General features: G+C 32.1%; 1 protein-coding gene across 1 annotated transcript; it reads left to right on the forward strand.

The window, feature by feature from the left end:
* Window positions 1-11,122: 11,122 nt before the first annotated feature.
* On the forward strand, window positions 11,123-14,314 carry LOC133305478 (AP2-like ethylene-responsive transcription factor AIL5). The gene is made up of 9 exons (XM_061505714.1): window positions 11,123-11,339; window positions 11,431-11,752; window positions 11,842-11,924; window positions 12,430-12,438; window positions 12,617-12,705; window positions 12,847-12,920; window positions 13,056-13,106; window positions 13,252-13,328; window positions 13,567-14,314. Exons 1-9 carry the CDS (start codon window positions 11,171-11,173, stop codon window positions 14,304-14,306), a joined length of 1,614 nt encoding a protein of 537 aa, XP_061361698.1. The 5' UTR covers window positions 11,123-11,170; the 3' UTR covers window positions 14,307-14,314.
* The last annotated feature ends 768 nt before the right edge of the window (window positions 14,315-15,082 follow it).

Genomic DNA, 15,082 nt, shown 5'->3' on the forward strand with positions numbered 1-15,082 from the left:
ATAATTATTACAGAAGGATGCAAATTAGAAAGTGCTAGTGGAAGATGGCAGGCACTCGCATCACGTGGTTTTTTTTTTTAACTCCAGCACCACTTCCACCGCCATTTACGTCTTGTGCCTGAAATTGCACTTGGAAACAGAGCCATTGTTACCAAGTCACGTGCTGCGGTGGTAGATCTTTTTTCATAGACGGTAAACCTCTCAAGACACCACGTGCGATCTCATTTCAAGGTTTGACCCTCATGTGGATGCACCGTCTTCATCCTACCTCCTTAATTATAACTTATACTATTTTGAAGAGAGTTATGTTTATAAATTTTTTTTTACAAATTCTTATAAATTATACTATATATTTTTCTGGAATGTATTCTTCATAATACATAATATAATTTATAAAAATTTATAAACAAAAAATTTGTAAATATAACCTATTTTTGCTTTCTTTATTTTGTTAAGCATGACACAAAATTGTGTTTGAATACTCGCAGTGAATCCGAGTATACGTACTACACTGTTATTCTGTTATCATATATTTAATAAAATTCTAGAATAAAGTTAGAAAAACGCCAAAAGAAAATATTTTTTGGCTTAAAAAAATGGGGATCTAACAACCCTCTGATTCACTTGTGAGAGCTATTCTTTTGTAATAGAATCGTAATCAAACCGCACGTATTGTGAATCCTTAGTTGGGCCCACATTTTGATATATGTCCCAAATCATGTAGGATCAGACACAGGACCTTTCTCCAAACTCAGAATGAAAGAAGAATAATTTAAGCAATTACACAACTAAAGTAAAAAGAGAATTAGGAAACAAGAATACAAAGAGATAAGTGCGAAAGATGATCATGAAGTAATAATAAATAAATAAATTAAAGATATGGGCAGCGAACGTGAGGAATGATTCGTTTTTCTGACCGCAAACTACACTCTGCAATGGCTTTCTAAAACAAAGTTTGACCGTTTTGGCAAAGTATATGGCAATGAAGTAAAGAAAAAGGTTTTTTAGTAGCCAGCTGCCACCTTTGGTTGCTTTATGTTGCAAAATTTGGAACTTAGTGGGGTTTTTTTTTGAGTCCTCAATTATTAGTTCAAGTTTAAAACTAGTCCTTTTTCTTTTTACTGTAGATTTGAAGGGAATCAACCCTCAAATGCGAACACGCTCCCGCCGAACTCTCAGCCAATCTCAAATCCTTTCCTTTTTCTTTATTCCTTACAGAATAACTTGATCAGTATGCAACCTTTTTTGCCTTTGTTTTTTTTTTAAGGCATTTTTCCTTTGTGCATTCTGATTGCTTAGTGTAAAAGCATTTTTAACTCTTGTCCGGGTTTTGAGGACTTGCCTGTCTTCTGCTGCCCACATTTTTAGTGAATTCAATTGTTTTCCACTACCTAATAATCTATGATACAATTTCTTTCTATATCTCTTTTGTCTTTGTCTATAACATGTGCAATGTGAATATGTGAGCTTTGCTTGGCTTACAAATTTGGATTAGTGATTGGTGCTGTGGCTGAGTCACTATCAAAAACATTTTTTCTGTTATCAATTGAGACAAGTGTCCGCATGGTCCGGGGTCAAAGTGGCCATTCGGGAGCCAGCCAGCATATTTCATGCCTAATCCTGTATCACTTATTGTATACTGGTGATCAATCTATATCTTCCACGCTGTTATTTTAATCAAGGGATTTGACAATTGACACTACTATCTTAATCTCAATTTTCACTCACCCCTTGGCCAAGTCCAAGTGACATTTATGTTATAATTAAATGCATGTCCAGTGATCAGGGGAATTGATCATCTCAGGTAAAAAAATGGTTATGTGGTCATATTGGTTGTGATCATTTGATCATAACCACTATCACAACCACTCATTTAAAAATTATACATTTTTCTCTCTTTTATCTCATCACCAATAAGTGGTTGTGATTAAATAACATGATCACATGACTACTTTTCCACGTGAAAAGATTCACTTCCAGTAATTAGCCATGTATAACACTAAATGCGATTTGCTTTTATAATTTCGCTTAGTTAATTAATGATGATATGCAGTTGGGATCCTGTCTCTATTTTTTTTTTTTGGATACATTGGTAGGATTTAAACACACAACCTAATACAACATATTTAAATCTCTTACCACTAAATCAATACTAGTGGCTTTTTAATTTATTGTTAATAACAATTTTTTTATTCAATCATTTTCTAACACCAATTTGATTTACCTAGCAAAAGTACGTACAATTTGTTTCCAAAAATTTGTATTAGTATATATTTTATAATTTCATTGATTTCATCATCAATAAATAGTTAATGGGATTTGCATCTATCATGCAATAGGAAAAAGAGGAAATTTCTTACACACAAAATATTTTGTGAACCCCACATTTTTTGAAGCAAAAAAAAAAAACTACGGCACGGAATACGAATCTCTATAATATGACCACTCCACTTTTCCTACAACGTAACTCTTATAAAACCCATAGTTCGTTATAAAAAACACTTGGATATGCTAATAAGATAAAAAAATAAAAATAGAAAACACTTATACCAATCAAATTTCTAGAGTATACAATTTGCATATTAATAAATTATTTACATTTACTATTATTTTTTTGGACACACACTTTTGGAAGGATTGCCTATCGATATGAAAGTGATTATAGGGTGACGCAACTTATTTTGTATAACTTTTTTTTTTTTTTGATAACATATTTTGTATAACTTTTAAATGATACAATCTTATGTCTTTTTAAATTTTAATGTTTAACATTGTATCTTATCAGTAAAATATAATTACAATATGAAAAATTGTTTTTTTTTTCTCTCCTCTTTCACTTCAACTGACATGGAAAGAGAATTTTTTTTTTTATATATTATAATTATATCTTACTGATAAGACATAATGTTAAAAACTAAAAGAACATAACTTATGTCTTTTAAAAAAATAGATAATTAACCCTTTTATGATTTGAGGAGCCATTGCTGGATCTGGGGTTGGCTTAACTAAGCGAGCTATGTTGAAATGTCGAATGGAGGGTTTGGTGAAAAATGGAAATTCCGTGTGATGGTAAAGAGCATTAATTGTTTGCTTCTTCAACATCGTAGGGAGCTGTTTAAGCGTGTGAGATACAAAACTTTTTTGAGGGAAGGGAATGCTATTGCAGACTACTTGGCCAATGTAAATTTCCACCAGGCTCTTGCTAATGACTCTAGTTAAGCCTTCTTCTATGGGACTCTGATCATTAGGGTAGTCCTTTTTGTTTTGTTTTGTTTTTTTCTTTTTTCTTTTTTCTTTTTCCTTTGTGCTGTTTTAGTCCTCTTTTTTACGAATTTTCTTTTGGAGAAATATAAGAATGGATCCTTCATGAATAAATTTTACACGAACGGATCATTTGAAAATTTTGTGTTTATAACTGTATTTATAAATTTTCACAAATATTTATAGGATCTCATTCATTTAATAGTTATAAGGAAAGGTATAAATAAAATTTTTTCACATTAGTATACATGAATTCATCCACTCCCCAATAACATTGTTATAATTGAAATTCAAACCTATTAAATCTAAATAAGAATGAGTAAAAAAACTAGGATATGACCTTTTAAATCTAAATAACATTGTTATGTATAATTGAAATTCAAACCAATATTCCCAAGTGTTTGTTATAGATATTCACAAGTAAATTCTAATAAATTTTCAAATTTCCAAGCCTATTTAGTTTATAAGATCTTTCAGGCCTATGAAAAATTCCGCAAGATCATGATTAAAGAAAGAAGACTATGATTTAAAAAGATAAAGGATCATAAGAAAAAAAAATCAACTGAAATGTTATTTTTTACTAACATAAATCACATAATAATTAAATATTTTATTTAAAATTATATAATATGATTTTAAATAAAATAGACCAGCATAGGAGCTTATCAGACTAAGCCTTAATCTAAAAGTAGATATGTGATCTAATTTTTAAATAAATTATTTTTAAAGCTAGGTTTTTTTTACCAAACAAGCATAACGATAATTGGAATGGAGGTCCTTAATAGATTACGGAATCTGTTTACACCCCCCGTACATATATATAACCCCATTAAGCTACCTTGCTCTTGTCTATGCCTTGATATGCAATATCAACATCCTCGTTCTTTACAAAACTAATATCCGATCCCTATAACTAAGTCCCAGGAAACCAAGTCATACAACTTAACCTATTCGCACGAACAAATAGAGAAAAATAAAAATAAAAAATCACCTAACATAGACACTTGAGCAAATTGGAAAAATCCCAAGCAAAACGATTTTTTTTTTTACCCTAAACAAATAAAGAAAAATTAGAATTATGTACGCTAACATGACTAATAGTCACCATGAGATAAGGGACCATCTACTTTCTACAAATGATTGTGAACATTAAATCATTTAAGTACGTTTTGCTTTCTATATTTAAAAAATGGGTGTTATTAATCTCATGTTAAAGGAGATAAGTTTTCTAATGTCATAGAAATAAATCTGTGGGCCTCACTATTTATAAAAAATAAAATAAAAAAATGTTTTCCTTAAAAAATTATGGTATTCTATTATTGATTCGAATATCAAAATCTCATTGGTAAGTATCCCAACATATTCCACTCCCATTTTAATATTTCAACGACATAAGATTAATGAGAGACTTGTGGCTCAGAAGAAGGAAATGATAACAATATCAATAACTTTATAAAATGTGAGACATTGGGTCTCTTACGTGATTGATTACCTTGATAAATCCGATTGTTGATACTATTTTTGTGTTCTATTAATTATTTGTCACTTGTTCTTAAATATTGCTCAGGAAAGAGTTACGACTTTTTCTTTCTGGTTAGTTATAGTGTCGTTTTCTTAAAACCACGAAGAAGAAAAACCTCATATATATTGAATGTATGTAGAGTTTTTATTTGAAAAGTTGCTCTTCTTTATTAAGACAAAATAATAAATTAATAGTAGACTTTGTTAATTAAGTGGTTATATATATTAATCCATACTTTGGTCAACCTTACTATTGCACCTTGACAAGCATCACCAAGAAAATCCACATCAAACATGATACTGTCGGTACTATCGGAGTTTTGTGTTGTGTATTCTCTTCACTTGTTTGATGTCTTTACTGTCTTTCGTTTGCTTGTTTCTTAGCGAAGAGAAGTATTGTTTACTCATTTGAGGAATATCTTTACGTAGAGAAACTGTTCACGTTATTTTGATCGACTATTATGTCATTAACTATGAGAATTCACGCACCCAATAATGGAAAGCATCCTTCAATTTATCCAATATATAACGGAATCGTGTGCCTCAACGTGCAATTTGATGCCATCTGAGTAATAACTCACATTTTTAATTATTCAAGTTAATTCGATGATACATGATTTACGTTAATACAAAATTAATATTATCTTAAAAAGCTGAAAATTATTAACTCACATATTTGTGTTGTTAATTATTCTAATTTTTATAGTAACATACATGTTTTAAATGCAGAAGGACAATTCTATGACTCTATAAAGAAAGGAATAAGATATGTTAGGATACAAATGATAGCAATGAGGTTTGAATCTATTACCTCGTGCAGATTATCTAAATCCCTTATTACAAGTAAGAGGAGAAAGAAAAAATAGAGGTGAAATTCATTCTTATTTTGTGTGTGCTGAAAATTTATTTTTCTTATGCAACATAAAAAAAATATAACCTTACAATTTTACCAAAAATATTAAACTTCGACGTGAACATGAGATGTGATTCTCATTTAACTTTTTTTATATGTCAATTAGTAAATATTAAATATTTGATGCACGTTTATCTTACAATTGTTTGCCTGGGTTGATTGAATATACAGTTTGGTGCTTGGTTAATAATATTTTATGTTTTTATGATGTTTTTCAGTGAGAATTATTTCTCGATGTTTGATATAATGAGTGTTCAAGACCTGTCGGGTACAATAAATCGTCTTGACTCAGAGTTAATAAAAATAGAATGAAGTTGTGCTTTTGAGTTGAGTTTGGGGTATGCTTTGAGTGGTCTTAATAACTTGGACTAATCTCACATAATATTTTAAAATAATAATTATTTTAATAATTAACGGTAAGTAATAAAAATTCTCAACTTAAATTAATATATACCTTTTTTATAATGTGTTTAATATATGGGTTTTATATTTCTCATTCAACATGAGAATTGAATTCTCATGTTGTAGAGACAAAAAGTATGTGGGACCCGTATGTTAGAAAAAATTATGTGTAGACCCATGTTGGCACAGAAATCGAAGTGTGTGTAGGAAAATTCAAATTCTCATGTTAAATGAGAATTCTAAAACCCTTAATATATATCATAAAATGTTCTTTAATTTTAAAATTTTATAATGTCAAAATTGCTAGAATTATTTTATCCCTAAATCATGTATATAATTATAAAATACCAAACAATATTAAATCAGAGTTGGGATTGTGCTTACCTTGTTGGATCATCACAAAGCCGAAAAAAAGAAAGGACTATACATACCAGATTTTCCTCTATATCACCTATTTCAATAAAGGTAGCCTGATCGATGAGAGCATGATGGCTTATGGAGTTTAACTACAATATAAATAGACTAGAGAGGGGACCTAGCTAATAACCCAGAGAAGAGTCTGTATCCACCCATCATGAAAAATCAGGATTACACTAAAGCCTACACCAATGTTGTCAAACTCGAGTTTCTACGTAGAAACGAAAATGAGTGGTAGAAACGTAAAACGTAGAAACGACAAGAAACGTAAAGTTTCTACTTTCTACTACTTAAGGTCCAGATACAAAATTATATATATGCATGTAAAAAATATATTACATAATGAACATGTATGTTGAGCCACTTATCTATCTAAAAAGGAAAATTAATTTTGATAACCAAGTATCAAATTTATAAACAGTGATAACTAACAAATAATGGATAATTAATATGCTCTAACTGATTCATACACTCTGCAGATTTAGGATCATCGCTCATTAGGATATAATTCCATTTCTATCAATGGACACAATGATCCAAAAACACAAAACGATTCTTATAGCATAACTTATAATATAATTAATTGCAGCTTTATAAGACATAATTGTAAAAGACATATATCCAAACAAAAAGATATCAAGATACTATGCATATGATTTGGGGGAAATGACAATTGGATTTTTTTTTAATTTCTTTTTTGTAAATCTTTTTTTGTAAAATTTTTTCGTTTTAAGTAAAAACGGTCAAAATGGTAAAAACGTAAGTTTTTATCGTTTTTATGTTTTTACACGGTGTTTTTACTAGTTTTTATCAATGACTGTTTTTACTTGCGTTTTAACACGCATCACTCAAGTAAAAACGTAAAAACTTACGTTTTTACACTAGTTTTTGACAACAATGGCCTACACTGCTTCCCAACTAGACCCAATGATAACAGATGCCAGAAGCTCAATTCAATGTGATCATAATGGGCTAGTTACAATAATAATTTTGGAATATCCATTAACCCGGTTAATTTTAAAATACAATGGGATATTTTTCACCTTCTTATTACCTGTAACATGATTTTGGGCAAGATTTGTAAAAGTTTCTACAAATTACCATAAGTGATTACCACCAAAGCGAGATTGATTTATTAGTCATAAAAATTTCTTTGTAGACTACTTCTAGTTGTTTCATGCAATTTCCTGTCCAAAAGGGATTATTGTGTGTTTTAATTGGAAGCTTATATGTAATAAAGTTATTGGGGGTGCATTGGTTTAGATGATCTATCTGCCTAAAGGGGACAAATCTCTGAAGTTAGTGTATGCTCATTAATTGATTCATCTGAGGCTTTAACCTTGGTATGTGCATTCTGCTCAAAGGGAGATGTACTGTTTTGTTGACCTCGTTGTAATAATTTGTCTTAATTGAAATTGGATTTTGCCCTATAATTTATTCTATTACATTCCTTTTGCCTTAACATGCATTGAACTTTTTGTTGATTCCTTTAAATTAATTTAAATACATTTGATCAGTGCATATACATGAAAGTAAGTGGGAGTAGATATATATTCTTAGTACTTTATGTAGATGATATTTTATTTTTCAATAAGATGATGATTTATTGAATGAACAAGAGCTTTTTATTTAAAAGTTTTGATAAGTAATATATTGGAGTAGCCTCTTTTGTATGTAGAACACGAGTTCTTTAGATTCTTTTGATTTCCTTAATTAGTGAGAGTCCTGCTTTAGATTTTCTTTTGAGTATCTTTGATTCTTTTCATTCCCTTTAATATTTTTTTCTACATATACACTCTATTATTAAGAAAACTTTCATAATAATCTCATTAAATAATCTGATGTTACTTTCATCTAGTAATGCGTAATGTGTTAACTAATAACAAATATGTATTGTTAATATTGTTTTTGCCTAGGAGATATATATGTTTTCAGAAACAAGAAAAGTTCCATAAAACATATGGTTCCATTTTAATTATTTTGATATATATAACCTTTATTTAATAGCAATAAAGGATGAATTTATTGTCCTAGGTCCATGGCTGTAGTAATGATATATGAATGCCAGTGGTGGCCATACCTTAGCAATAGGGAGGCAGGGTGGCTCTGCAACATTACCAGGCATCCATATGATAATTTATACACATCACTCTGTCTCTCTATTCTATTAATTAATATAATTGAAAAAAAAAAAAAAAAACTATCAACCAAGCTACCTCCACATGCATACAGACATGCTTTATATGTATCAATCAGATAGGGATTACATGCAAAATGGCATCTTGAGATCCTTTTGACACGTGTCCTAATTTAATTAATCTAAATATTAAATGTTGTACACGTGTCCTTAGAGTTTCATGCACGCACAGTAATACAGCTGTACCAAATCTGGTGCTCAGTCCCGTACACGGGTATCAAAATAGGAAAAATTTAATCGTCCCACCCAAATTAATAATCTGTTAAAATATTTTGGCAGGACTTCTATGACTCACACAACATGCTGGGTTGAATCAATTTACAAATTTGAAAATATTGTTATTATTATTTTTATATTATTTACACATTATATTTTATATTTTGAGTATTAATTATTATTTTTTTCTTATAGAGGTTAATTAAGGTATTTAAACTTTATATTTTTAAACTATAACTATACGTATAAATAAAAAACGAAAATTAGCATAATAACTAGTGTTGACTTCAATAGATCATATCAAATTATTGAAGGTCTACACATTCTTCATTAGCCATTTATTCTTTTCTTTTAGTGATCAGCTATTGAAAAATTATTTCCTCTCCGTATGCTTCCTTACACGAAACACCTTGGATAATTAAACATAATTAAAAACGAAACAATACAAAACCGAAAAGTAAACTCATAATTGACAAAACATAACAATTTTTTTATTTAAGATTCGTTTATTGAAAATAATTATTTTATACCATTCTAACATTTTTGTAAAATAATATTATATGAAAAAAGTGTTTGTCATTATAAATAACATAAAGTTATATTATTTTAAGAGAGAGATAAATACAAAATTATATATTTTTATTTAAAATTTAAATAAAAAAACTCTCACTTTCTTTCTCATGATTTTTATTCTGTGTCTATTTCTCTCTTAAAATGACATAACTTATGTCATTTAAAATGACGAACACCAAACCCATTTTATATATATAAAAGTTATTTTGTAAAATGTTTATAAATTTTAACTATGCGCTTTAAATTTTCTTTAACAATCTTCGTCAAAAGGAAAAAAGAAAATTATGACTCAAAAGTAAAAAAAAAGGGATGAAAAATGGAAATAGAAGGGATTGTGGAAGAGATTTGGCGCGAAGAGGTGCCGGTGTGCTTCAAAAGGCACAAAGCAAAGAGAAAAAAAGAAAAGAAAGCAGCGGCGATTAGGGTGAAAACGTGACCGTAGGGGCTGTGATTTAAACCATTTATCCACATAGAGACCGTAGCCACCACATTTATATGTCTTAATTTACAAAGTCCCTCAGTTCTGTGCCCGTGGTTTCGGTTTGGGTACGGGGTTTTTGGATAAAAAATGATAACTTAACTGTGCTTTTCGGTTTTTGGAAGGAAATTCGAAGTGGTGTATAAAAAAACTTTCATTCTAATAAATGAATAGAAGGACCATGTTCATTTTTCTTTTAAGGACTTAAGTAATGTTTCGATACTCGCCCAGATATGGGTGATGGGTCACCTTGTCCCCTCTTCTTCCGTCTTGCTTCCCTACTATCATACACTACATACTACTATTAGATAATACATGATCATATATTATACACATGTATAATTCCTTTACATTCGTATATTATTTGTGTAATTAATCTATTAATGATTGTTTACTATATGATCTTTCTCTCTATGCTAAATTAATTGTCCCTTTAAATATATCTCACATACCCATACTTTCATTGCGTATTTGCTTGCCATCCAAATCTCTCTCTATATCCGTCCTAAGCAATGCTTTCTAATATTGGGCGAAGACGGTGCGTGCGCTACCGCCCATTCTTCCTATATAAAAGCTTTCAGTCTTATAATAGTTTCTCATAAAGTATTATTATTATTATCATATACATAACATAATTGACAATGGAAACTATATAGATACCGAAATTTGAATAAAGGCTAAATATTTGTCGGTTACTACTAGAGCTAAGATTATTTTATGGATATATTAAGAAAGATATACACATGCATACAAGGCATGGGCGTTCTGCATTCGTATATAATATAAAATGATATTGATACATTTTCTCTATTTTTTTTCTATAAAAAGAAAATATAAATGATAGGAATTTCAGTAAAGAAATATTATTGATGTGTGGGATATTTTACACCCATATGAAGAGAAAGAACCTCGTTTATCGTGCAACCCTAAATAGCAGCTGAGCTGAGTCTCTTTCTCTCTCTCTCTCTCTTAGACCACCTCTATATCTGTGTCACAATCCCACACTCTTTCTTCAACCCTTCTTTGCATTCTCATCATCATCATCTCTCTCTCTCTCTCTCTCTCTATGTTTCTCAGATAGATTCTATAAGATCGCAGTTTCCAAAGAAACCAACCAAAGTTCAACGCCATAATCTTACTTTCACGTTCATCGACGACACATATAACAGCCAAACAAAGAACAACAACAACTATGGACTCATCCTCTTCGCCGCACAACAACAACAACAACAACAACAACTCACTTGGTTTCTCTCTTTCCAATCACTTTCATAATCCTTCATCTTCACACTCTTCCTCTCATCTCTCCCTTTTCAACTCCTTCACCTATCCTTCCACCACACCATCTCTCACACTCACAGGTCCCTCTCTCTCTCTCTCTCTCTCTGTAAAACATATATTATTTTATGCTTTAGTTTCTCTCTCTAAATGATCTACAAACTCATTTTCCAGGCAGCAACACGGTGGACGCATCACCGGAGGCAACAGACTGCACCGCCGGAGGAGCAACCAACCTCTCTATATTCACCGGCGTACCCAAGTTCGAGGACTTCCTTGGCGGCTCAACCACAACAGCCGCCACGTGTGCACCGCCACAGCTTCCGCAGTTCTCAACCGACAACGACATATACGATTCGGAGCTGAAGACAACAATAGCCGCATGCTTCCCTCGCGGCTTCGCCGCCGAAGCAATCACCGAGTCACAAAAGCCATCCTCCAAGAAAACCGTCGACACCTTCGGCCAACGCACCTCCATCTACCGCGGCGTCACTCGGTATTCTCAAATTTTTTTTATCACTACTATTTTTCGATAACCAAAAAAAATATATTTAAAATTAATTTTATTTTGGTTCTTATTTTCAGACACAGATGGACTGGGAGATACGAAGCTCATTTATGGGATAACAGTTGCAGAAGGGAAGGGCAAAGCAGGAAAGGAAGACAAGGTAATAAGGGTTTTTTTTACTTTTATTTATTTTTATTTTTTGTTATGAAAGAGGGGTTGTATCTAACGTGCGCCGAACCGGGTCGACGAGATATGAGACTGAACCACTGAGTGAGTGTGAGAACGGTCCAACCGAATGTAACCGGAATAAATGGGAGTAAAAGAATGTGGCTCGTGGTTCAAATCCCAACGCGCACCCTTCTCAAGGGTTCAGATTTCTCTGCCTGGTCGCAGCACCACTAGATTGCTTTTTTTTTTTTTTTGGCGTTTTGCTAGCAGTGTGTGTAGTGTTGTGTCTATTTAAGTTCTAGGACTATAGTGCAACAGTGGCATAGTGCGTGCGTTTATTTATTCCTTCATTATTATTATTATTATTGTGAATGGGTTCGGTTCTGGTGTTGCTGAAGATTCTGACCGTGCTTTCTTTTGTTTCTTTGCGTTGCTTTTGTACCTTGCGAATGATTGCTGACCCGTGGGGATATCCTTTGCTCATTATGTGCTTTCAGTTTATTTGGGTGAGTTTACTTTGCAAAATGCACGGTTTAGCCATTCACTTAATCATCATCTTGTTTTACCGTCACAAAGCATAAATCATCATTTTGCTGTTAGATTCAGATTCTTCTTCTCAAGTTAAAATCATTTTTCTCAAAAAATTTGCTTTTTTGTTTCTTCTTCCTTTCAATGTGTTAATAGGTGGCTACGACAAGGAAGAGAAGGCAGCCAGAGCTTATGATCTCGCAGCTCTCAAGTACTGGGGTCCAACAACAACCACCAACTTTTCAGTAAGTTGTAGATTAATTAATGATCCATTTCATTTTGTCAAATGTGTTATTTTTTGTTGTATGCAACTCTTTATCTCTAGTATTTTCTCAACACTTTCCGAGTTGATCAATGTATGCTTATTTTTCCTTCTCATTTCGCAGATTTCCAACTATGAGAAGGAACTGGAGGACATGAAGAACATGACAAGGCAAGAGTTTGTTGCTTCTCTACGAAGGTATAATATATTTACTTTCTAGTTTTAAATTTTTTGTATACTTAATTATTTTTATGGTTCAACGAATTATCTGGGTATTATTAGAGTTATGTGAATAGTTTTATGGACAAGTTTGTTATCCTCCATATTATGTAGGAAGAGCAGTGGTTTCTCTAGAGGGGCCTCTATGTACAGAGGAGTGACAAGGTACATGTCTATCTTGTACTTTCTCTAAGTTTTAACTTCATGTGGCCTCATTTTCTTTCCTTTTGGCCGTTAGCATATATCTTTAATTTGATTCTCTGAATGAATAAAATAACATTATATTTGGGGCTTAAAACCTTTGTTTCAGGCACCACCAGCATGGCCGATGGCAGGCAAGGATAGGCAGAGTAGCCGGAAACAAAGACCTCTATCTTGGAACTTTCAGTGAGTGTGATCCATATCTTTCTTATTTTGACATCAATTATTTTATTTTATTTTGTTGCTTTCTATTATTCTATACGTCCTGATCATTTGAAAAGAAAATAAGATGCTCTTTTTCTACTTGACATACAAAATATAATCTATACAGATAATGACCCATTTAATATATTTTTTAATAGTTTATGATTTGATAATAACATATTCATAAAATGAACATTTTTTTTTTTGAATTAAAAATTAGGCACTCAAGAAGAAGCTGCGGAGGCCTATGACATTGCAGCTATCAAATTCAGAGGACTAAATGCAGTCACAAACTTTGACATGAGTCGCTACGACGTTAAGAGCATTGCAAGTAGCACCCTTCCAATTGGTGGTTTATCTAGCAAGAACAAAAACTCCACAGATTCTCTATCTGATGGCAGAAGCCATGAGGCAAGTCGATCAGATGAACGAGATCCATCTTCATCTTCATCTTCATCTGTGACCTTTGCATCGCAACAACCTTCAAGCTCTACCCTTAGCTTTGCCATACCGATAAAGCAAGACCCTTCTTCAGATTACTGGTCCATTCTCGGGTATCACAATCCTCCCCTTGACAGTGCCATAAAGAACACTAACACTAGTGTTACTGCTACTACTAATACAACTTATTTTCCATCTTCCAACATTGGCACTGCATTGCAGTGTTCCAATACCACACCCTTCCACATGGAGTTCTCTAATGCCCCCTCAAATACCAGCAGTGATAACAATGCCGCGTTTTTCAGTGGAGGCATCTTTGTTCAGCAACAAAGTGGAAGCAGTGGTGGTGGTTCTTCTTCAAGTTCAATCCCATTCGCCACGCCCATATTTTCTTTAAATAGTAACAGTAGTTATGAGAACAACCCTGGTTATGGAAACTGGATTGGACCTAACCTGCACACATTCCAAACACATGCAAAACCAAGTCTCTTTCAAACGCCAATATTTGGCATGGAATGAGATCATGCACAAGGTGGGGTGAGAATCTGTGCATATAATAATAATGATGAAAGGTGAAGGACAATGGTGAGAATACTGAATGGTTGTTTTAGCATGCAATGCAAGACAGGAAGGACTAGTCTTTTTAGATGAGTATATTATGAGTTGGACTGACAATCATAATTCATGAGACCGTAGCTAGCTAGCTGACACTGTACTAACTCAAAGTTCCTTTGTTAAGTCTTCAATTTCCTTTTTTTTTATTTTATATATATATATATATATATATTTCATTTTCGCCTTTTAAGCTTTTTGTTGTACCTGTTAATATACTGACGTGATTTAAGATTATAATGGGAAAGAGATGCTTTTGTATCAACTTACCATCTATGTGAAAGGTATTTAATGCTTATACTCTTGGCGTACCTTTGGGATGTCTTAACTTATTTAGCTAAATTCGTATCAAATTGGGTGTGGGAGACTGGGAGTAGTAGATTATTTTGTTTAAAAAATAAAAATTAATTTATAATGTTTAAAGTGCATCTTTGCTTAACAGGTGCTTTTTAAATTCTCTTAAGAAAACTGTAATATATCACAATGTCCTGTATGACGCATCAAGGGACACACCTTTGTACCCGATTTCATGTTTATTGTACTCTGGCGTTTATTGTGAGTGGACATCTCTTTTATCTTTCGGCTGGACTTTGTTTCACATGCAAGCACACCCCTCTGTACTTTTCTCAGAGTCACAGTCATTGCCTTTTACTTTTTACTAGGAAATAATTAAAAAAATGTTT

The sequence above is a fragment of the Gastrolobium bilobum genome, unplaced genomic scaffold (assembly GCF_033153095.1).
Source record: "Gastrolobium bilobum isolate Gb01-03AN ecotype WA unplaced genomic scaffold, APGP_CSIRO_Gbil_v1 utg1221, whole genome shotgun sequence".
NCBI classification, from domain to species: Eukaryota; Viridiplantae; Streptophyta; class Magnoliopsida; order Fabales; family Fabaceae; genus Gastrolobium; species Gastrolobium bilobum.